This window comes from Rana temporaria, chromosome 12 (assembly GCF_905171775.1).
Source record: "Rana temporaria chromosome 12, aRanTem1.1, whole genome shotgun sequence".
Taxonomy (NCBI): domain Eukaryota; kingdom Metazoa; phylum Chordata; class Amphibia; order Anura; family Ranidae; genus Rana; species Rana temporaria.
In genome coordinates, this window is record NC_053500.1 from 106,370,139 (window position 1) to 106,395,842 (window position 25,704).

General features: G+C 43.4%; 1 protein-coding gene across 1 annotated transcript in view; it reads right to left on the minus strand.

Moving 5' to 3' along the window:
• Positions 1-25,704, minus strand: part of RHBDF2 (rhomboid 5 homolog 2) — a 183,415-nt gene that overhangs the window by 71,153 nt on the left and 86,558 nt on the right. Inside the window, exons 3-5 of the mRNA XM_040330100.1 lie at positions 8,827-8,942; positions 6,719-6,843; positions 2,193-2,388 (exon numbers count right to left, since the gene is read on the minus strand). Coding sequence (XP_040186034.1) covers positions 2,193-2,388; positions 6,719-6,843; positions 8,827-8,940 — 435 coding nt within the window. The 5' untranslated portion in view covers positions 8,941-8,942. The remainder of the gene's footprint in view (positions 1-2,192; positions 2,389-6,718; positions 6,844-8,826; positions 8,943-25,704) is intronic.

The window sequence follows — 25,704 nt, forward strand, 5'->3', positions numbered from 1 at the left end:
TTGTGGATGAGGCTCTTTATCTTCTCAGATGGTAAAGCTGCCCATTCCTCTTGGCAAAAAGCCTCCAGTTCCTGTAAATTCTTGGGCTGTCTTGCATGAACTGCACCTTTCAGATCTCCTTAGAGTGGCTCAATGATATTGAGGTCAGGAGACTGAGATGGCCACTCCAGAACCTTCACTTTATTCTACTGTAGCCAATGACAGGTCGACTTGGCCTTGTGTTTTGGATCATTGTCATGTTGGAATGTCCAAGTGCGTCCCATGCGCAGCTTCCTGTTCCTCCAGTATTTTTTTTATAACTTACTGTATTCATCTTTCCATAAATTTTGACCAAATTTCCTGTACCATTGTAGCTCACACATCCCCAAAATATCAGCGATCCACCTCCGTGTTTCACAGTAGGAACGGTGTACCTTTAATCATAGGCCTTGTTGACACCTCTCCAAATGTAGTGGTTATGGTTTTGGCCAAAAGGCTACATTTTGGTCTCATCACTCCAAATGACTGTGCCAGAAGGTTTGAGGATCGTCTTTGTGCCGTTTGGTGTATTGAAAAAACACAAAAACTGCGCTACAACACAATGATTTCAAGGCAGCAGCTATCGTGCGAAGTACACAATCAACATAAATAAACAAAAAGCCGCGCCAAGTAAGTATGAAAAAACCTCTTCTTTTAGAGAGAGAGGTTAACAGAAAGTCCAAAAAAGAGTCCTTATATTGATAAGCATAAGCTCCCAATATAACATCCGACAAATGTAATTCCTTAGACGTTGCTCGTGTTATAATACTGGATCTTTCAATCACCCGGTGACATATCATACAAATCGTGAGATCCCTCCACCGAGAATAATGAGCCTCTTACCAGATGGCAAGTAATCAGAGCAATTGGCTATAGCCCAGCCACGGCCTTTGGATTTCCCAGAAGTCACAGGACAGGACCAGTAGCGACACGACCTTGGCTTAACAATATTGGGCTTATATTGCATGCAACGGGATTTCACCAACTTCACGGGTACTTTTTTCTTTACAGTCACATCACCACTGCTGCCTCCTGAACTGTTCAGTGATCCAGATCCCGACTCTGCCAGCGGCTTTTTGTTTATTTGTGCTGTTTGGTGTATTGTAAGTGAGATACTTTGTGGCATTTGCGTAATAATGACTTTCTTCTGGCGACTTGACCATGCATCCCATCTTTATTCAAGTGACTCCTTATTGTGCATCTTGAAACAGCCACAATACAACACATCTGAAGTTATTTGTGTTTTTTTCTTTGCATCGCAAACACTTTTCCTGGCAGTTGTGGCTCAAATTTTAGTTGGTCTACCTGACCGTGGTTTGGTTTCAGCCAGAACCCCTCATTTTCCACTTCTTGATTAGAGTTTGAACACTGCTGATTTGCATTCTCAATTACTTGGATATCTTTTTATATCCCTTTCCTGTTTTATACAGTTTAACTACCTTTTCCCGCAGATCCTTTGACAATTATTTTGCTCTCCCCATAACTCAGAATCCAGAAACATCAGTGCAGCACTGGATGAAGGATGTAAGGATCTGTCAGGAGTCCAGAAACTCATTTACCTTTTATACACACACACACACACACCAATTACAAGCCAACAGATCACAGATGAGGATGTTACCTTTAATAGACATTCAAACCCCTTTGTGTCAACTTGCATGCATGTTATGAGACCAAAATTACCAGGGTTTGTCAACTTTTGATAAGGGCTATTTGGGTAGTTTCTGTTGTGATTATGATTTATAAAGAGTAAACACAGTTGATAGATAATAAATGGCGTCAGCCAAACACTAACCATGAGTGAAAGAAAAGTTTTTGTGTCATTCATATTCTCTGAAAAATGAAAATGACAAATTCTGCCAGGGTATGTAAACTTATGAGCACAACTGTACATTCAGCAGAGGCATCAATTAAGGTTTTAAAGGGGAGGGTGTGTACTCTTAAGTATAGGGTCTGCTTTTTTGTTATGGATTTGTTTTTGTTATGGATACTTTAGATGTTCAGAACGAATGATAAACTGTGTGATTTGACAAATTTTCTGACCCAAGTGAACCACACTGAGACACAATCATTGCTTTAGACATCCAAATTTTCTCCTTTGATCAGTTTTCTGACAAGACTCTAATTGGGAAATGCTGGTTAAACCTTCTGGCAAGATTTAAAGGTAAACATACCTTGGGCATTCGGCAAGTGGCAGGGGACTCTGTGGCCTGGAAGGAGGGCGTTTCCTGGCTGGGCAGTTCCATATCCCTCTGATACTGAGGTTTAAGCTTTCCATATCGGAGGCTGCAGTGATGAAGGCTTTTACGTTGCCACTGTTGTCGCTTTCCTTCCCAATCATTGCTTACGCCAAACCACTGGGCTGTGCCCCTGTAAAGAGAAAAGAGTCAGCTCATCTCTAGCAACAAGGAGGATCTGATCTGATCTCCTTACCACAGTTTCATATAATTTGACTTAGATTAATTTTAACCTCCGGGTTATTTTAGGGTTGTGGGAGGAAACAGGAGCACTTAGAGAAAATCCACCGACTCAACACAGTGTCCCTGGGGGCAGGGCCGGCCCTATGATGGGACCGGGTGGTACCATGGGTACCAGGCAGCACTTTTAGGGGGGCAGCATACTGATACCCGCCAGCCCGTTCTGCCACCCAAATAAAATTGATGTCCTTTTTTTCCCACAAATAGAGCTTTCTTTTGGTGATATTTGATCACCTCTGCGGTTTTTATTTTTTTGTGCTGTAAATATATATTTAACTTTTTGCTAGAATAAATATCCCCAAAATTTATAAAAATAAACTATTTTCTTCAGTTTAGGCCAATATGTATTCTTCTACATATTTTTGGTACCAAAAAAACAAAAAAAAAACACAATTAGCGTACATTGATTAGTTTGCGCAAAAGACATTGTGGCCGCGGGCAATTCACAGGTCCATTTATACTCCTGGATACATGTATAGAGCCATGGCAGGTCCTTTTATACACCTATATGCATGTATAGAGCCATGACAGGCCCTCTTTATACATCTATAGAGCCATGGCAGGTCCTCTTTATATTCCTTTACATGTAAAGAGTCTCGACAGGTCCTCTATATACATGTATAGAGCCATGACAGGTTCTCTTTATACATCTATAGAGCCATGACAGGCCCTCGTTATACTCCTTTATACATGTATAGAGCCATGTCAAGTACTCTTTATAGTCCTATATACATTTATAGAGCCATGACAGGTCCTCTTGATATTCCTTTACACGTAAAGAGAAATGACAGGTCCTCTTTATACTCCTATATACATGTATAGAGCCATGACGGGTCCCCTTTAGTTATCATGATATAAAATAATAAATGTGGGGGCCTTTTGGTTGGCGTGATTTTTTTTCTGGGGGGGCAGCATTTCATTCTTGGTCCCAGGCAGCACAATGTCTTGGGCCGGCACTGCCTGGGAGGAATTAAACCCATAAGCTTCAAGGGAAAATAAAAATCATTTTGCAAATAGCAAAATCTTTCAATGAGGACCTGCAACAGGACAACATTTGTTTGTGAGGGTGTTAGTAGATTGGAGCCTTAAAAAAAAAAAAAAAAAAAAAAATCAGGGGTTCTACATAAACATATCCATACACCCCCATGAAAAAAAATATATATATATTACATTACATTTGCTTAGTTCTGATGAAGAGGGCAGCTTTGCACCCCTCAAAACACACTGACTGCCTCTGAAGGAATAAAATACTTTTGGACTCTAATCTATGAGTGTGGCGCTTCTACTTCCTCCCTCTTTTATTACACAGCGTAGTCTCAGCAGAACACGGCTTTCCTGGAAATCCACAAAATGTTTTCAATATACCAAATGCATGCAAACGTCTAGCTAGTAGGGGAGTAGGGATGTGGCTTCTAAAAGCCGTGATGTGTAGTCTGCTCCCGACTTTAAAAGCTCACATATTACAGTTGAATGTATCTAAAAACCAGGATAATGGAAAGGGTTCACAGAAAGAGAGCCAGGGTGGTAATACAGCTTAATAAAGTCCTCAGCCACTTCCGCTGGAAACCATCAAGTAAGCACACCACATTACATGTGTATGGTAGACGTGTTCATTGCTAAATTATTTCAAGAATCTCTTTTCTTACATACACCAATTATAATTTTTTTGGTTACTGTCGATTTCCTGCTTCGTGTTCACACCATTTTCACCCCGTTTCTAAAGCTGCAATAAAGCGCCTGCCTGCTCACAGGGTTTTTTCTTTCTTTAATTTTTAATTTGAAAGGGAACTTCACCCCAAAAAAGGAAACCCTAAAGCATAGAGATCCTCTTAGTTGGCATGAAATGGGTCGCTGCGTTTCGTGGGCAAGGGCCACTTCATCAGGACCATTTAGTCTCTCATGCTGGGGTAAAAAAAAAAATTCATAGAAATTATGGTAAGTGCCGGTTCACACAGGGGCAACGCGACTTACAGCGCGACTTTGCATGGCGATTTGGAGGCGACTTCAGCATGACTTAGCGCAACTTACAACACGACTTGAAGTTGCCTCCAGGACAGGTGACTTCGGCTGTGGCCAATCACAGAATAATCAGCTCTGTGGGAGGGAGGGGTTTGCCTGAGTAAACTATTTTCTTTCCCATTACCATGATACCCCCTATTTTGTAAACGCTATAACTTTTGCTCAAACCAATCAAACGCTTATTGCGATTTTTTTTTTACGAAAAATATGTAGAAGAATACGTATCGACCTAAACTGAGTTTTTTTTTTATATATTTTGGGGGGATATTTATTATAGCAAAAAATATTCATTTTTTTCAAAATTGTCACTTCTATTTTTGTTTATAGCGCAAAAACTAAAAACCGCAGAGGTGATCAAATACCACCAAAAGAAAGCTCTATTTCTGGGGAAAAAAAGGACGCTAATTTTGTTTGGGAGCCACGTCGCACGACCGCGCAATTGTCAGTTAAAGCGAGGCAGTGCCGAATCGCAAAAAGTGCTCTGGTCTTTGACCAGCAATATGGTCCGGGGGTTAAGTGGTTAATTGGGATATTTATTATAGCAAAAAGTAAAAAAATACTGTGTTTTTTTTTTTCAAAATTGTCGCTCTTTTTTTGTTTGTAGCGCAAAAAACGCAGAGGTGATCAAATACCACCAAAAGAAAGCTATAATTGTGGGAAAAGAAGGACGTCAAATTTGTTTGGGAGCCACGTTGCTTGATCGCGCAATTGTCATTCAAAGCGTGACAGTGCTGAAACCTGAAAATTGACCTGGGCAGGAAGGGGGTGAAAATACCCGGTATTGAAGTGGCTAAAGATCCATTTGCTAAAACTACAACTGATCAGTAGCTGCTGCATTGATTATAAATAGCTACTTTTACAGACCATTCTGCAGTTCGCTCCAAAAGAAACTGTTGGGCAACTTAGCTATACATTGTTTTTATTGGCTGCAATGTACTTCGTGCTCCTAGCAAATGAATGCCAAGGAGCTCTTCAATTCTCCCTTATGTGCAAAATGACTTAACAGCCCACTCCTGCAGCCTTCTGGGACACCCAGGTCACCCTTCCCAGGAGGCTAAAGTTTCATTTAGCACAGAAATCAAGCAAGGTCTTGCTCTGTGTACATCACAGCACCAGATTTTTGTCTGCGCATACACAAGATCTGGAGCTGTGTCATTCATGGTAGGGGTGCTGCAAGTACCAGGAAAGACAGCCAGCTGCTGATGATTATATATATATATATATATATATATATATATATATATATATACACATACATATACATACACATACAGGGAGGGTCTGGGCATGCAGCATAAAGATTAAAATAAACATTAGAAGAGGACAAGATGGGATTTACTTGGCTGGTAAATAGGTTTGTGCAGCAATAAAGCCAACACGCCTGGAATGATATATTGAAGCAATGCAGGTATGCATGCGATATACAATCAGCCTCTGTGGACGCTGTAAATGGTACTATACCATTAAAGGGGGTGGTAAAGGTGCAATTATTTTTCCCTAAATAAATAGCTTCCTTTACCTTAGTGCAGTCTTCCTTCACTTACCTCATCCTTCGATTTTGCTTCTAAATGTCCCAATTTCTTCTAAGAAATCCTCACTTCCTGTTCTTCTGTCTGTAACTCCACACAGTAATGCGAGGCTTTCTTCCTGGTGTGGAGTGTCGTGCTCGCCCCCTCCCTTGGACTACAGGAGAGTCAGGACGCTCTCTAAGTTGCAGATAGAGAAAGGAGCTGTGTGTTAGTGGGCGTCCTGACTCTCCTGTAGTCGAAGGGAGGGGGAGAGCACGATACTCCACACCAGGGAGAAAGCCTTGCATTACTGTGTGGAGTTACAGACAGAAGAACAGGAAGTGAGGATTTCTCAGAAGAAATAAGGACATTTAAAAGCAAAAATCGAAGGATGAGGTAAGTGAAGGAGGACTGCACTAAGGTAAAGGAAGCTATTTAGGGGGGGAAAAAATTTGTACCTTTACGATGCCTTTAAAATAATTCCTTGTGTTTTCTCAATGAATGCGAAGCGTTTTCTGATTATATGAGGTGGAGAGAAGGTAGAATTGGGCAAGATTTTACTTAGGGAGGTGGAAGGTCCCCTTTAAGTTAATCAAGCTCACATATAAATCTAAAAAAAGCAAAAAAAAAAAAGTCCCTTTAGCACTTATAGATACAAAATATTTTAGGACAATAGAAATAGGATTTCCTCCTCACTTTCTTATGCTCTGGGAAAGTGAAGTTTGTCTTCTGAAGCCAGGCCTTTCATTTGGGGCTTCTTCTTCTGTTCGCTGGGGTTCCTGAAGACTTACACTTTTATGGTACACTGGTTTGGTCAAAGTCTGCAGAGGAAAAAAAAAAAGACAACAAAGCTGTATTAAATGTGTATGTCACGACAACACAAATAAAAAAAATCATAGTTAGTACATTTCTGCAATTCCTGCTTATTTTCACACGTTTTATCATTTTAAACACTTTGCATTTCAGAAAAATAACTGATGTACCAGAAATGTAGTGTGCTCCCAACTCTGACATGACAACACAGTGTATGTTTTAGCTCTGAATTCCAAAACGCGTGTCGTCAGCCCTGCCTTCTTCATTTCTGAAGAATTACGAAGAACACATGATGCCACCCCGAATCCATAACCCTTCCATGTGCACAGAGAAGTACAGGAAGTTATCAGCAGTGGTGTATTTTGGTTGTGTGCTGCCCCTAGGCAAGACTAAAATCCCCCCCCCCCATTTGTCCCACCCCAGCTGTGGTATACCATACATGTCTCAGGGTTTGGTGAAGAAGCTGCAGCCGTCGTTCACAGTGAACAGTTGTGGCTTCCTCATCAGACCCAGAGACAGAATTCATCCAAGTATCCTCTGGATCAACTGTGGGTATAGAATTGGGTATATGGGATTGTATGATATTTTATTTTTTATGGTTGAACTGGATGTGTCTTTTCAACCTGACTATGTAACTATATGTGGTCAATGGAGCAAAGGATGGAGTCAGCAGGGCAGAGGATGCACTGATGAACACTGATGGGCACTGTTGGGGCAGCACAGATAATTAGGATACTGATGATCAGTTTCCTGATTATCAGTGTAGATATCTCCTTATACACTTGAGGGTTAGGGGATCAGTAAGGATTTTTTTTCCACTGCTGGACAAATTGGATCATGCTTTGCAGGGTTTTGTTCCCTCCTCTCGATCAACTGTGGATATAGGATTGTGTATATGGGGTTGTATGATTTTTATGGATTTTTTTCCCTTCTATTGGTTGAACTAAATGGACTTGTGTCTTTTTTTAACCTAACTATGCAACTCAGGCTGTGACAGCATGAGGAAAGGAATGCCGATATTCGGCAAGTGTGTTTACATTGTGATCAGCTGTGGTTGGAAAAGAGCCGCTGCGATTGGCTCTTTACCCCGATCTGTGATCAGCTGTGTCTGAAAGACAGTGATCAGAGATCGCTCCAGGTGCATGCGGTTCTGGGAGGGACACCCTTCCAAAACTTAAAGCAGAAGTCCACCCTAAAAAAAAAAAAAAAAAAAAAAAAAAAAATAGCCAAAAAGGCTACAAAAAATTAGATTTTTTTTTTTTTTTAAATATACTTACCAGAAGTGGCTGTTACTAGGCAGATCTCCTAATCTGCCACTTCCTTGTCTGCGGTGGGTTTTCTTTCTTCTCCTCCTTGCGCTACCTCCTGGGAAATGGGGAGCGATGTCTTCTGGGACCTTGTGTGTCCCAGGAGACATCCACCCATTCACATAGCGCCGCGCGACTTGCGCATGCGCAGTAGGGAATCGGGCAGCGAAGCCGCAACGCTTCACTTCCTGATTTCCTCACCGAGGATGGCGGTGGGGCAGCCGAGACCCGAGCAATTGCTCGGCTTCGGCTGCCGACATCGTGGGCACTCTGGACAGGTAAGTGTCCTGATTAAAAGTCAGCAGCTACAGTGTTTGCAGCTGCTGACTTAATTTTTATTTATTTTTTAAGCTGGACCTCCGCTTTAACGGCCGTGCTGTATCCTATGGTGCTCAGTAATAAATTTAAATTGTGTATATGTTAATCTGTAAAACAAAAGCATGTGCGTGTCTGTATATGATACACACACACACACACACACACACACACACTAAAATAAGACATAAAATATCAGTTGATAAAAAATACACAATAGTTTTCCTTTATGATGTAACTCTTTATTTGGCATATAAAATATTTATTAATATTAGTAGAAGCCAATAAGGTAGATAAAAAATATTCCATGTCCGTTTTATTCTGATTGGGCTACACTTTTACACAACAGATAAACGATCATAGTCATACCCGAGCCTGTTTATGGTCTCCGGCGCCTTCAGTGGGAGGGATGGTGATGGAAAGATGAGGCGGCTTTCGACTTTGCAAACGTGAGCTGCTCCCGTTCTTGTTAACTGAAGCCATCTCTAGACAGAAAAAAAAAAAAAAAAGTGACAAATCCAATCAGAAACTGCGTCCGATCTCTGCTCTGAATGAGGCCGGGTACACACGGACAAACATGTATGGTGAAAGCGGTCCGTCGGACCGTTTCCACCATACATGTCTGCCAGAGGGCTTCTGTACGATGGTTGTACACACCATCGTACAGAAGTCCGCGCGTAAACAATACGCGGGGCGTGTCCGCGGTGTCGCCGCGTCGATGACGCGGTGTCGCCGCGACAATGACGCGGCGACGTGGGCGGCCCGCCTTTAAAATGCTTCCACGCATGCGTCGAAGTCATTCGACGCATGCGAGGGACGGCGGGCGCCTGGACATGTACGGTAGGTCTGTACTGACGACCGTACATGTCCGAGCGGGCTGAATTCCAGCGGACTGTTTTAAAACAAGTCCAGGAATATTTGTCTGCTGGGAAAAGGCCCGGCGGGCAAATGTTTGCTGGAATTCGGCCCGCTCGCGCCCACACACGACCAAACATGTCTGCTGAAACTGGCCTGCGGGCCAGTTTCAGCAGACATGTTTGCTCGTGAGTATGGGGCCTGAGGCTCAATACACAAAAGGTTGATGTTGCACTCGAAATCCTGTAGCACAGAAATACTCACCTGCTTCCACTGTGTTGCTTCCTTGCTAGATGGATAAACAAGACATTGCTCCTTTGCTGGTGAGTAACATTCTGCAGCATTTCTCTTAGCAAGGAAGCAACTCCTCGCTCATCAGCCAGAGAGGGAGCAACTCTGCACATGTCGGCAACAGAATCCCAAGTGTAAAGTATGTCACCAGGACATCAAGGATCTCCAGAAAGGGTGCAAAGCTTTATTTTGCGGTCACATCCTAATTACAATAGCAAAGTTTCAGAGCCACGCGGGACCTCTTCATCAGGCATGTGACAATTGATGGCTCCGAAACGTCTATTTAACTATGATGTGATGTGATCGCTACAGAAAGCTTTGGACCCGTTCTGGAGATCTTTGGTGTGCTGGTGACATACTTTTCGCTTTGAAGGTTGCCAGCCGGTGGCCGCTGTAACACCAACATAAATTTACTGCTAGTTTCAGAACGTTTGCAATGGGAATATTGCGCTTCAGAATGACACGTGTGACAAGGTACTTACACAAGGATGGCAATCTTTATTATTAGTCACATGGACCCGGCATTCACTATATTTAGTCTCCCAAAGTACACAGAACATGGAAATGCAATTTTCGTAAATATATACCGCTAAATACCTTTTATCATCAGCAGTATATAGCAGTCTTGTGACTTTGATTAGTGTGTGGCTGAGCACTGGTTAAAGCTTGGAGTTTTCATACTGATCTGAATGTAATACGAGTCTGCAAGACCCCTGACCCTCTGGTCTGGACAGTGCCGATTGGCCCTGTGTTGATCACATGCACCCCCCCCTCCAAAGAACAAACCTCCTTTAGCAATACACACCAAACTGAGAATGTGCAGAGTGCCCCCAAGGCTCTGTACTATCAGGAGATGGATTGGGGACAGTGAAAGGGGAGTATCAGACAGCCTTTTTACACAATGCAGAGGATTAACCCCTTAGATTTCAGTGAGAAATTGACACCCCGCATCACCGATCGCTGCACATTTACAGATCTTCTCTAAATCCTTAAGGTTTCTTGGCAACTCAAAGTTTAAGCTCCCTCCACTAATTTTCTATAAGATTAGGGTCTGAAGACTGGCTAGGCCATTCCGTGACCTTAATGTGCTTCTTCTTGAGCCATTCCTTTGTTGCCTTGGTGGTATGTTTTGGGTCATTGTCATGCTAAAAGACCCATCCACGACACATCTACAGTGTTCTGGCTGAGGGCAAAAGGTTCTCATCCAAATTTTTACAATACATGGCCCCATCTATTGGCACATCAATGCGGCAAAGTCTGCCTGTACCTTTAACAGAGAAACAGCCCAAAAGCATAATGTTTCCACCTCTGTGCTTGACTGTAGAAATTGTATTCTTGGGGCCATAGTCAGCATTTTACTTGCTCCAAACATGGCGAGTCCCCCTCCTCAAGAAGGCACATGTAAAGTCATGCCAATGAACAGCTTCTAAATGATTTAGAGAAAGATCTGCAGTCAGATGAGACTAAAATTGAGCTCTTTGGCATGAACTTGACTCACATTTGAAGGAAGAAAAATGTTGACTATGACCCTAAGAACACCATAGCTACAGTCAAGCATGGAGATGGAAACATTATGCTTTGGGGCCGTTTCTCTGCTAAAGGTACAGGCTGACATTTCCGCATTGAGGGGCCAATGGATGGGGCCATGTATTGTAAAATCATGGATGAGAACCTTCTTCCCTCAGCCAGAAAATTGAAAATAGGTCTTCCAGCATGACCCAAAACATACTGCCAGGCAACAAAGGAGTAGCTCAAGAAGAAGCACATCAAAAGGTCCTGGAGTGGCTTAGTCAGTCTCCATACTTTAATCCTATAGAAAATGTATGGAGGGAGCTGAAACTTTGAGTTGCCAAGAGACAGTTGTGATAGATTAGGCTAAAATCCCTATTTTCAAATTAGGCTAATTCTTTTTATTATTAGAATCACTGAAATGTTTCTCTTTCCTATATTCCTCCTTATACTGTTTATTTGTTTTTATACATGCGTATATATGGGAATGATCAATACTGCTTATTTTCCTTGAGGATTTTATATCAGATATTGTTTTAAAGTTATGAACCCAGCATTGAAAATATGAAGAAACAGATATTACATTGTAAAAAGTTATGGAGTTAATGGAGAAAGAGCAGAGAAGATTTCACCCCCCCCCACACTCTTCGCTCTCACTCCCAAACCACCCCTTCTTTCTAAATTCCTCAATTGTAACAGGAAAGCCTTCCCCTCCCCCCTCTTTCTCACTCAGACCAGCTTGGAAGGAAATTTGCAGAGCTGACAATGGACTCTTTACGACACGTGAATTCACAAGGGTGTGTGTGCATGCCCAAGAATGGATTTCCAAGAAGAAACCATCCCTATATGAACTGACCAATGAGGGCTTCATGCCAAGGACAAGCCACACAGGGGGGGTGGGTGAATGGGTGTGTATGTATAATGTGAACCAATCAAATGCATGTATTTGTGATTCTATGCTTTTAATAAAAGTCACTTTCTGTTGGGCTGAGAAGCTGAGAGAGGTGAGAGATGTAGATTCTTTGTCTGGACTGCATATTTCACCTTATTAATTTGAATCAAACGGCAGAATGGGTAATCCTGAGATATTGTATCAGGGCCTCATCCACATCACAGCCAAGAAACCTTAAGGATTTAGAGAAGAAGATCAGTAAAGAAGAGTAGACCAAAATCCCTCCCGAGATGTGTGCAAACCTAGTAACCAACTACAAAAAACGTCTGACCTCTGCGCTTCCCAACAAGGTTTTCTCCAGCAAGTACCAAGTCATGTTTTACTTGGGGATCAAATAAATTATTTTATTCACTGAACTGCAATTAAAAAGATTGTAAAAAAAAAAAAAAAAACCCTGCAAGACAAAGGCATAATGAGCTAGTATGGTCATTATGAATCATTTACCTTACATTGAAGCAGCGGTCCTCGTACCCCCCCCTCCAGCCGGCGACATCTCTCCCCGAGTTACTTGCGGGTATCGCAGGCTCTGGCGCTGTGATTGTCTGAAACCGCGATGACGTATCACCTGCGCGGGACCCACTGGTAACAGCACACTCACTGAAGCAACAGCACATACGTGCCACTGCTTCAGTGCGCATGTGCCGATGACATCAGCACATGCAAATACAGGGGATATATCCTAAACCGTGCAGATTTAGGAGATATTCTGGGTAGCTACAGGTAAGCCTTATTATAGGCTTACCTGTAGGGCTTACAACCACTTTCATTTATAACATTTGTATCATGTGCTTTTTCTGGATCTCTGGTTGATATTTTGTCTCCATCATTTAAAATATAGCTATGATAAAAATTATAGATCATTTCTTTGTAAGTGGGCAAACCAACTAAAATCTGCAGGGGATCAAATACTTATTTTCCCCACTGTATCCACATCCACCTGCAAATCAGGCCGCAGGAACCTGCTGCATTTTTGTTGCAGTGGGCACATTTTTGCCATGTACATGAAGTCCTTATACGCCTGTGAGATAACACAGGGAAAAAGACATGTACATATGAATTGTTAAATATGTGACACATCATTCCATGCGCTCCACATGATACTGTACTTTTGTATTGTTTTTCTGGAATGACCACACATTTGTCAGCTTTCGTGGGCCTGTACTGCCACCTGCTGTCATTAAATGTTATAGCACGTTATAATTGGAAACACAGAAAGACACACAAAAGTGCTAATAATTCTCTAGCACAATAAAATTATTCTCATAAAAGTTGTAAGCAATATCGCATACAAAAGATTATCTGCTGAAGATCAGAGGGAAAGGGCACAGGCTGCATACACTGGAATCAAACAGGATTTAGGTTTCTAATCCGGTGTTCAATATCTAAACTAGGGTTGCACCGTTGCAGAGCATTTGCACGTATACTTGTGCAAATGCTCCGATGCTTAATCCGATACCTGGGCAGTGGAGGGTAATCAGTGCAGCGATCACCCCAGACTGTCCCCTGCTCCTCCTCCGGTCCCCCTCCCCCGTCCCAGATCGGTCAAGATGGAGAGCGGAGGAAGTAGCCGGTAAACATGATATACACCGGCTCCTTCCTTTTGTGAATGATCACGAATCTGTCCATACATAACAGCATCAGAATCTGTGTTTATGATGCTTCAGTTTATAAATAGAGAAAGCCGCTGTCTCCTGTCCATTCATCTTCAGGCTGCAGAGAAAGACTGGGGAATCTGTGTCCACCCTTTCTCGGTCTCAAAGGGGAGATATCAGGGGTCTAAATAAACCCCCGACATCTCAGCAAAGCGTGCCCCCCCCCCCCCCCCCGCAGGTCTGATAATAAGAATATAAAAAAAAAAAAGGAAATAGTGATAAATATTTAAAAGTTAAAAACATTGCAAAAACAAAAACAAAACAAAACAAAAAAAACAACACACACCGACACTGTCCACTCCCCACCCCCCAAAAAAAAAAATACAAGAAAAGCATTGCAAAAAATAAATAAAAAAAATTATACATAAAATTGTAAAAAATAAAAAAAATTGGAAGAAAAATAAACACAAAATAAAAAAACTACCGATACAGTACACGCGCCATCAGTGCAGTGGCTTCATATTATTGCCACTGTCAGGTGACATTAGAAAACAAAATTATTGGCATCAACGAATACTTGTGGGGGGGAAGTATCGGTACTTGTACTTGGTCTTAAAGTGGCATCGGTGCAACCCTAAAACTCAAGAACAAAAAAAAAAGGGACATTGTCCATAGATCCTGTAGCTACATTTTCCCATTTTCAGGTTAAGTACAATTTCTGCAGGTACATAAAATACCTGGTAATCCTGCCAGTAATCTTGTGTACTGCACTGAAAACTCAAACAAGGTTATGAGCCTTTCCAGCTACCTCCCTCTGTGTAATGACATAAGGAGAGGATGTGTTTGTTGTCCACAAAAGGAGAGCCACCAAGGGGGATGGCACTGCTACTCCATACATACAGTACAGTGAGTGAGCGTGATCACCCCAGGACAGGACGAATTTAGATCTCAGTCCTGAGAATTGCACACTTCTGCCACACAGCACCTGATCTTTCTCACCTGCAGTTTTGCCTTTGGTTGTTCTCACCTCCACCTATTGACCTGAGAGTGAAAGAAGCAGCCAACTGATGAGCTCATTTTTCTGCCCCCTTCTCCCAGTCTGAATGCTGCTTTACAGGGTATTGGGAAAGACTAAACAAGTCAAATGAAGATACCTAAAACACTTTGCATTTTATGCTAGAGGGAATTTTTTTTTTATTTTTTTTATTAATAGGGTGAATCCTCGCTTTAAAGGGGTTGTAAAGGTAAAAAATGTTTTCCCTAAATAGCTTCCTTTACCTTAGTGCAGTCCTCCCTTACTTACCTCATCCTTCCATTTTGCTTTTAAATGTCCTTCTTTCTTCAGAGAAATCCTCACTTCCTGTTCTTCTGTCTTAACTCCACACAGTAATGCGAGGCTTTCTCCCTGGTGTGGAGCAAGCCTCTTGAGGGGGCGAGCAGGAGTGTCAGGACGGCCACTAACACACAGCTCCTTTCTCTATCTGCAAAGTAGAGAGTGTCTTGACACTCCTGCTAAAGAGCCTGAAAACTAGGGTTGTCCCTATGCTGAGCATTTGCGCGAGTAATTGTACTCGCGCAAATGCTCCCGATGCTTCTGCCGATACTTTTTTTTTTTTTTTTAAGGTGACGAGCAGGCTGAGAGGGGGCGGAGAGCGGGGGTCTGAGAAGGGGCTGAGAGTGGGTGGAGAGCAGGACGAGCAGGAGCCCCAGCAAGATCCCCACCGCGGAGTGCAGCTCCATCATCCGATCCTCCTCCATCCTCCCCACAGACACCTGTCATCCCGGGACAGTACAGTCCCTGGACATACCGCCAGTACAGAGCAAGGAGGGGGCGGGGGCCACACAGACTGGAGAACTCCCGAATGACAGAGGAGCGGGGCGTGTCTGAAAGAGGGAAATCCCGGCCAGCCAATTGGATGGACGAGAGGTACGCACTCACCAATTAGAAGTGTGGGCTGGGCACATGGGCGTGTCTGTGGGCGGGTAAGTCGCAGAACACGCTGCAAGGCATGTCCAGAACTACATTTCCCGTCATCCTCCTAGACATATGACGTCACGGCCCATATGTGACCCTCCATGGACGCCTCAGATGGCAGCCAGGGAGAGGACACACACCGGCTCAGCAAGTTCCTCCTGTCCACCTGGGTCGAGCTAGCTACTGGAACTGTGTGTACCATGGGGAAGGGGGGCGTGGCAGCTCTGCACAAGTTTAGGGATTGCTGAGACTTGTAGTGCTGCACGATGGTAATGACAAAGACAATGTGCAGGAGTTCTGTAGAGCTGGGAAAGTCATAATAGAAGGCCCCTGTAATCTATATACATGGGGGGAGGGGCTGTGTCTTAATGACCTCTGACCCCGCACTGACCTTAAAGTGACCCTATCGTTAAAGGAGAATCGCAGCCGAAACAGTTTTTGTTTCATATTAGAGTATCTTTTTAACCATTTCAGCCCTGGTCCATTTGGCTTCCCAATGATGGGCCATTTTTTGCGATTCGGCACTGCGCCGCTATAACTGACAATTGCGCGGTCGTGCGACGTGGCTCCCAAACAAAAGTGCCGCCTATCAGTGCCATCTAACAGTGCCCATAACTGCCGCCTATCAGTGCCAGCCACCTGTCAGTGCCCATAACTGCCGCCCATCAGTGCCACCTGTCAGTGCTCATAGGTGCCACCTATCAGTGCCCATCAGTCAGTGCCATCTATCAGTCCCCATCAGTCAGTGCCACCTATCAGTGCCCATCAGTCGAACCGACACTTGGCACTAAAAAAAGTATCGGTAATCGGTATCGGCGAGTACATGAAAAAAAAAGTATTGGTACTTGTACTCGGTCCGAAAAAAGTGGCATCGGGACAACCCTACTGAAAATCCAGTGTGAAAGGGGTCTTAATGTACATGGGACGTTTTGAAACCTCTCCCGAACGATTTTAAACTTGACAGATATAGTTACCAGTGTTTTTAACAACATCTGTTTTTCTGCGTTTACATGTCGCGTTTGCGTTTAGAAGCGTTTTTTTTTTCAAATATGCAAAGTTACCGCGTTTACAAGCCGTTGGTGTTTCAAATGCCTCTGAAAATCTGTCCATAACTGATTTTTTTTGCTTTCCAAAAAATGCTTCTAAACTCAACTGCCTAGAAACTACCCTGTGTACATGTACTGATAGGGTAACAGAGGAGGGTTTCGGGGGCAGCTGAAAAAACCGCCCAACTGCTCCTAAACATCCGTTTACCAGCAGCAGTGTACATGAAGCCTTAGGCCCCGTATACACCATCGGATCTATCAGCTGAAAACGGTCCGCCGGACCGTTTTCAGCGGACAGATCCGCTGCGTCCGCTGACGGATTTCTGTCTGATGGTTGTACACACCATAAGACAGAAATCCGCGCGTAAACAATACGCGGGGCGTGGCCGCGACGACGTGGGCGGCCCTGGAAGTTCAAAGCTTCCACGCATGCGTCGAATCAGTACGACGCATGCGAGGGATGGCGGTCGGTCGGACGTGTCCGGTGAGTCTGTACAGACGACCGAACACGTCCGACGGACAGGTTTCCAGCGGACAGATTGGTTAGCATGCTAACCAATTTTGGTCCGCTGGAAACTGTCCAATCCGCCGGAGAATTGTCCGGTCAGGCCTACACACGACCGGATCTGTCCCCTGAAACTGGTCCGTCGGACAAATATCAGCGGACAGATCCGGTCGTGTGTACGGGCCCTTACAGGGTTTGTAAACCCTCGTCATTGGATTTGTGAGCCAATGGCTGTACTGCTATAAAACTATCCAATCAAGAGCAGAGGACCCCAGGCAGAGAGCTAGGGAACAAAGGGCTCCGGTGAGTAAAATGGGGGTGCTGGAGGGCCGGTCACTGTAAGAAGTTTTCACCTTAAAGCATAGGATGTATTAAAGGTGAAAAACACGAGGGTTTACAACCCCTTTAATGTGAATAAAAATGGAATATTTAAATCAGCAGCCAACTAAGATTTGCTAAAACTGCCCCCAAAAAAATAAAAAGATGTTTCTCTGTAACCAGACAACCCAGAACATTATTGGGGGTACTCTGTAATGGAGATTACATTTCCTGCTCATGTAATTGACTCACTGCTGTTCCCAGACATGCTTCTCTTATTACTCTCTGATTAGATCACTAAAACAGACACTCCTACACATTGCTCCGGAAATAGGAAGTTATTGTATCAGATACAACGGAACCTAATGAGAATAAAACAGTTATAAAGTTTGCTGCAATCCTTGCAACATGAATAAATGACCTGGAGAGGATTTTTTCCCAGTGGTAGCAGAATGCAAAGGCTCGGCTACTTAAAAAAAATGAAGATAAAAAGTAAACAACATTTTATACTTACCTCCTCTGTGATAGTTTGACACAGAGTGGCCCCGAACCTCCTCTTCTGGGGTGCCCCATAGCAAGCACTTGCTCCGGAGCTGGGCTGTGTGCTTCCATAGTTGCTCACAGTGTGTCTCAACCCCATCCCCCACTCCCTCCTCATTTGAATGGCTCCAGCTGCTGCATCTTTAGCTGAGAGGAGACAGGTAAAGCAGTGATCCTGCTTTCGGGCATAGCGCTGAAGTGAAAGGGAAGCCAGGTAAGTATTTGGGAAAGTGGGGGAGAAGGTTAAGAGGAGCGGATATTGGAAGGTTATGTTACCTAAATGCATAGAATGGTTTTTCGGCTCTAGCATGGCGCTTTTAACCCCCGCTAGTGGCCGAATAAAGGGCTAAAAGCACCCACAAGGTGCTTTGCAGGCGCTTCCCATTGATTTCAATGGGATGGTGTATTCACCGCTCCTAATGCGCTGCAAAGAAGCTCCCTGCCAGCGCAGCGCCGAAGTGTGAAAGCACTTGGGCTTTCACATTTGGATTGCAGATTAGGCTTCTTTCAGGCACTATTTTTTGCTCTAAAGCACCTGAAAAAGACCCCAGTGTGAAAGGGGTCTAATGGTCCACATCTGTATTAGTAGATCCATCCAACTCTCTCTCCAGTTCAGTCATGGGAACATAAATCTAAAATTTAGGCCATTACTTCATTCTGAGCTCCTGTGAGTGGACTACATTAGAACCCACTTGGGAATGTCATACTGAAACGTTGTCTGTCATTTGTTCCACAGCGGTTATATTTGTACTTTTATGACACACTTCAGCGGTCACCTCGGTTACTAGAATCGTTAGGCAATCACTCTGCTACAAGAAGCCAAGTTGCCAATTAACACATCCCTGCGTTTCATAGGGAGAGGCTGGTACAAGGCTCTGACAGACATGTGTATACAAAGATCACAACTTCCAATCAATAAACCTTTAAAAAGCACCTGTGGCCTACCAGAGAACATGAATAATTCAGATATCTGTAGGAGAAATCATAAAGGAGCACATACATCACATTAAAGGGGTTGTAAAGGTATTTCCCCCCCCCCCCAAATAGCTTCCTTTACCTTAGTGCAGTCCTCCTTCACTTACCTCATCCTTCCATTTTGCTTTTAAATGTCCTTATTTCTTCTGAGAAATCCTCACTTCCTGTTCTTCTGTCTAACTCCACACAGCGATGCAAGGCTTTCTCCCTGGTATGGAGAAAGCCTCGAGGGGGGAGGGAATTTTTTTTTTTACCTTTACAACCCCTTTAACCACTTAAGGACCGCCTCCTGCACATATACGTCGGCAGAATGGCACGGCTGGGCACATCAACGTATATGTACGTTGATCTTTAAGCCCAGCCGTGGGTCGCGGGCGCGCTCCCGCGACCCGGTCTGAATCTCTGTGACCAGCAGACCCAATCGCCGCTGGAGTCCCGCGATCGGTCCACGGAGCTGAAGAACGGGGTTTTCCGTTCTTCACTGTGGCGGTGTCATCGATCGTGTGATCTCTTTTATAGGGATCCACAATCGATGACGTCAAACCTACAGCCACACCACCCTACAGTTGTAAACACACATTAGGTGACACATAACCCCTTCAGCGCCCCCTGTGGTTAACTCCCAAACTGCAACTGTCATTTCCAAAGTAAACAATGCATTTTAAATGCATTTTTTGCTGTGAAAATTACAATGGTCCCAAAAATGTGTCAAAATTGTCCGATGTGTCCGCCATAAATGTTGCAGTCACGAAAAAAAAAAAAAAAAAAAAAAATCGCTGATCGCCCCCATTAGTAGTAAAAAAAAAAAAAAAAATTAATAAAAATGCAATAAAACTATCCCCTATTTTGTAAACGCTATAAATTTCGCGCAAACCAACCGATAAACGCTTATTGTGATTTTTTTTTACCAAAAATAGGTAGAAGAATACGTATCGGCCTAAACTGAGGTAAAAAAAATGTTTTTTTTATATATTTTTGGGGGATATTTATTATAGCAAAAAGTAAAAAATATTGCATTTTTTTCAAAATTGTCGCTCTATTTTTGTTTATAGCGCAAAAAATAAAAACCGCAGAGGGGATCAAATACCACCAAAATAAAGCTCTATTTGTGGGGAAAAAAGGATGCTAATTTTGTTTGGGAGCCACGTCGCACGACTGCGCAATTGTCAGTTAAAGCGACGCAGTCCCGAATCGCAAAAAAGGGACCTTGGTCCTTTACCTGCATTTTGGTCCAGGGCTTAAGTGGTTTAATGTCCTTATTTCTTCTGAGAAATCCTCACTTCCTGTTCTTCTGTCTGTAACTCCACACAGTAATGTGGAGAAAGCCTCTTGAGGGGGGAGGGCATTTTTTTTTTTACCTTTACAACCCCTTTAAGATCTGCTATTGATGCATACATTCTAGACACAATTTCAATCTGTTCCATATTACACACTCTGCTCCTCAACACCTTCCAAACGGCAAAACTACTATTGTATTAACTTGAAACAAATGTCCCTTGCGAATGGCTTTAACCACCAGAAGATGGTATCTCAGCCTCATTCCCGAGAGGACCTTTTGAAAGGCCAGTCTACCCATAAATGACACACATTCACTTTGCTGTAACACAACGCATGCTACGGTGGATTGTGTTGCAGCACATTAAAGTGGTTGTAAACCCATTACAACCACTTTAACCTACAGGTAAGCTTAGATTAAGGCCTACCTGTAGGTGCAACAAATATCTCATTACACAGCCCCCTGCACCTTTGATACCCCTTCACATTACACAGCCCCCTGAACCTCTGCCCTCCCCCCTCCATTCAAATTACACACCCCTTAACATTACACAGCCAGCTGCACCTTCTGGCCCCCTTTTACATTACACAGCGCCTTGCAGCTACTTCCCCACATTTACATCACAGCCTCTGCAGCTCTTCCTCTACCTGCCTTAACCACATCCCACCGAGCCACTGCACATATACAGCCGGGTGGGCGCTTCCTCTGTTCAGGAACGTCCCTCAGAGGGGGATTGCACGCGCGTGCCCATGCAGCAGCGTGATCCTGATGCGCTTGTGTCACCCAGACACTGCGCATCTCAGATCGGCAGGAGGGCTCTGCGATTGGCCCTCCTGATCACATGACGGCTGTATCCAACGTCATCTGATGTAAATAGAGAGACGGTTGCTAGGCAATCGGCTCTCCTCACACGGAAGTTGTCAGAGAGAAGAGTGGATGCGATCGGCGAGTATGAGCAGTTTTTTTTACAGCGTTTTACACACTGATCACCAGCCTAGTGTAAACACACAAAGTCCCCAAAACACTGTCCACACACACACACACACACACACACACACACACACACAGGACCTCACACAGTAAAAAACACCTGTCCCCCACATATGTAACAGTAAAATCATATGTCCCAATGATCATCTGTGTACATCTGTCCATGATCACACAAACCAATTATACACTTAACGGGATTTTTTTTTTACCAAAGACATGCAGCAGAATAAATTTTGGCTTAAATTTATGACAAAATTAGATTATATTGGATTTCTTTTAAAATAGAAAGAAGAAAATATTGTATTTTTTCCAAATTTATGCAAAAAAAAAAAAAGGGAAAGCTCTATTTGTGTGAACAAAATTATAAAAAATTGAATTTGTGTACAGTTTTGCATGACCGCACAATTGCGAACAGACAGTTCGATGTATTTTATTGCAGAAGAGACATTAGCGTTAATTTACTAAATTTGAGTGCAAAATCTGGTGCAGCTCTTCATAGAAACCAATCAGCTTTCAGTTTTTTTTGTCAAAGCCTAAATGAACAAGCTGAAGTTAGAAGCCGATTGGCTGCCATGCACAGCTGCACCACATTTTGCCCTCTCTAGTTTAAAGTGGAGGTTCACCCGAAAAGTAAATTTTTAACATTAGATTGATGCTCATTTTGTCAAGGGGAATCGGGTAGTTTTTTTTTAATCGAAGCAGTACTTACCGTTGTAGAGAGCGATCTTCTCCGCCGCTTGCGGGTATGGGCTGCGGGACTGGGCGTTCCTATTTGATCGACAGGCTTCCGACGGTCGCATACATCGCATCACAATTTTCCTAAAGTAGCCGAACGTCGGTGCGCAGGCGCCGTATAGAGCTGCACCGACGTTCGGCTACTCGTGATGCGATGTATGCGACCGTCGGAAGCTTGTCAATCAAATAGGAACGCCCAGTCCCGAAGACCATAACTGGAAGCGGCGGAGAAGATCTCTCTCTAAAACGGTATGTACTGCTTCGTTTAAAAAAAAAAAAAACACCCGATTCCCCTTGACAAAATGAGCATCAATCTAATGTTAAAAAAAAAATTTCGGGTGAACTCCCGCTTTAAGTAAATCAACCCCATTGCATGTTTCTTCTGCAGCAAAGAGCCTGCCCGCTGCAATTGTTTTTTCAACTTTAGTTCTGCTTTAAGGGTAGAGAATCCCTCCACAAAGCATTGGCATGAGTGTAATAAACTGTCACAGTGAAAAAAAGAAAGGTTGGCTGCTGCACAATGAAGGGGTTGGTGCATGAGCCCACAGTAAATCCACAGTGCATCATTAAGTGCTGGCTCACATGAAAAAAGGTGGGAGATATTTAATATTTGGCATGTATCTACCATTACTTCCTAGCCAACTGAAAAGAAGTCCAGGATTTCATAGATCTCATATGAATGCACTAGCAGCTGTTGCAAGTAGAAAAATCTTTCAGGGAACAGCAGAGCTGAAGACAAGAAGTCCGCTCTCCGGAGGACACTAGGACAAAACTGAGACACAATGGTCATGGGTTAGTTATCCTATGCTGGCCACTGGATTTGTGTGTCAGTCAATATTCCTCCTCTAGGTGGCAGTAAACCCGACAGTCTAGAGTCTAGACTCTAAAGGCCTGTACACACAATATGAAAATCAGATGAAAAAAAAAATGGGTATGACGAGCTGTCTGCTGATTTTCGTATCGTTCGTACGGTGCTCTGGACAGCCGATTTCCCTTTTTTGTCAGACAAAAAAAAGCTGTATGTGCAGACTATAAAATATTTCTGATTCACTAGTACAGTTTTCCTACCAAAAAAAAAAATTGTAAGAGCAAGACTATGCATGCTCAGAAACGAAAGAATACATACAAAACCATTTAACACATTGGCCCGGATTCACGTAGATGCGCGTATCTTTGTGCGGGCGTAACGTATCCTATTTACGTTACGCCTCCGCAACTTTGACAGGCAAGTGCCCTATTCTCAAACCAAAGTTGCGGCGGCGTAGCGTAAATAGGCCGGCGTAAGCCTGCCTAATTCAAATGTGGTAGATGTGGGCGTGTGTTATGTAAATTTAATGTGACCCCACGTAAATGACGCTTTTTTACGAATGGTGCATGCGTCGTCCGTGAAAGTATCCCAGTGCGCATGCTCCAAATTAACCCGCAAAAAGCCAATGCTTTCGACGTGAACGTAAATGACGCCCAGCCCTATTCGCAAACGACGTAAAACGTGAAAAATTTGACGCTGGCCCGACGTCCATACTTAAACATTGGTACGCCTCATATAGCAGGGGTAACTTTACGCCGGGAAAAGCCTAACGTAAATGGTGTATCTGTACTGCGTCGGCCGGGCGTACGTTTGTGAATTGGCGTATCGAGCTGATTTACATATTTCTAGGCGTAAATCAGCGTACACGCCTCTAGCGGCCAGCGTAAATATGCAGTTAAGATACGACAGCGTAAGAGACTTATGCCGCATACACACCATCACTTTATGTGATGAAAAAAAAACGACATTTTCTGTGAAGTAAAAAACGACGTTTTTGAAACTTCAATTTTCAAAGACGAAGTTGCCTACACACCATCGTTTTTTCACAATGCTCTAGCAAAGCGAGGTTACGTTCACCACGTTTTTCCATTGAAGCTCGCTTCATAACTAGCTTCTGGGCATGCGCGGTTTTAAACGATGCTTTTTGCTACACACGGTCAATTTCTGTGAAGTAAAAAACGACGTTTTGAAAAACGACACATAAAATTGAAGCATGCTTCAATTTTTTTTGTCGTTTTTTCACAAGACATAAAACTACGTTTTCCCCCACACACGGTCATTTAAAGTGATGTTTTTAAAAACGTCGTTTTTTTTTCATCACATAAAGTGATGGTGTGTACGCGGCATTACGCCAGTCGGATCTAATACAAATCTATGGGTAACTGATTCTAAGAATCAGGCGCCAAGATACGGCGGCTCAGACTCAGAGATACGACGGCGTATCTGGAGATACGCCGGCGTAACTCGTACGAGAATCCGGGCCATTATGTCACTTCTGACGTATTCTGCCATACGAAAATGTTCGCATTGTGAGTAACCTCTTCCCTTTCGGCATGGCTCAAAAAAAAAAAAAAAGACGTTCGGTTGTCCAAAAATCTAAGCGTGTGTACGAGGCTTAAAAATTCCTGAGCTCGCTGGACTAGAAAGAAAAATAAATCCAAGTGTAACCATAAAGCACGAGTGCTCTAGGTGACGTATACACTCACACTTCAGGTAAGCAACAATATGACCAGAAGTGCAGAAAAAAAAAAAGCACAGCCGTACGCAAAGTTAAACTGCAATGCTCACCTGCTTTCCAGCGCTGCTTTAGCATCATGCAATCAGGTAAACTAAGGTCTTCTTCACATACACTACATTCCAGCAGCAAGAATCAGTGGATTCCTCAGACTGGATCACACATGAACCCAAACGGCTGCAGTCATTCAGCTTGTTCAAAAAATATATATATTAGGGCTGTGCAAATTAACTTAATCTTTAATTTTTTTGATCGATTACAATTCTTTTGATTGGTACTCACCTCTCCGCAGGCTTCTGGGCCTTCAGGGAGTTCCGTCGGAGATCCAGTAACGTCACAGACACCGGCGGGGCTTGCCGTGTCCATCTGAAGGGCTCCTTTGCTGTTACACTTCCCTCTGTCACTTCCCTCTATCAACCTGGAATTCTACAACCATCCACTGGGAGTTGTGATAGTTCCCTTCACGGGACATCTACATGCCGACAGACTGATGTTAACCTCTCCTCATCTGGATTCAGCAGTGGTATCGTTTTACACATTATTATACCAGTATCATACTTGGCTACATGTTTTTATGACTGCTTTTGTTACCGTTTGGTATTACTCGCACCATTTTTACAGTTTATGGAGCTACATTGATTTTATCTCCAGTGCAATATTTATTTGGTTACCTACTTGAAGACAATGGCCCGGATTTAGATAGGAGATACGACGGCGTATCTCCAGATACGCCGTCGTATCTCTGAGTCCGGCCAGTCGTATCTATGCGCCTGATTCAGAGAATCAGTTACGCATAGATTTCCCTAAGATCCGACCGGCGTAAGTGTCTTACACCGTCGTATCTTAGGCTGCATATTTACGCTGGCCGCTAGGTGGCGCTTCCGTATAGTTACGCGAGGAATATGCTAATTAGGTATTTACGCCGATTCAGAAACGTATGTCCCGCCGGTGCATTTTTTTACATCATTTAAGTTACGCTTTTTTTGGCATATAGTTACCCCTGCTATATGAGGCGTAGCTAATGAATGTTAAGTATGGACGTCGTTCTCGCGCCGAGTTTTGAAAATGTTATGTCGTTCGCGCAAGTCGTTCGCGAATAGGGCTGGACGTCATTTCCGTTGACGTCGAATCCAATACGTCCTTGC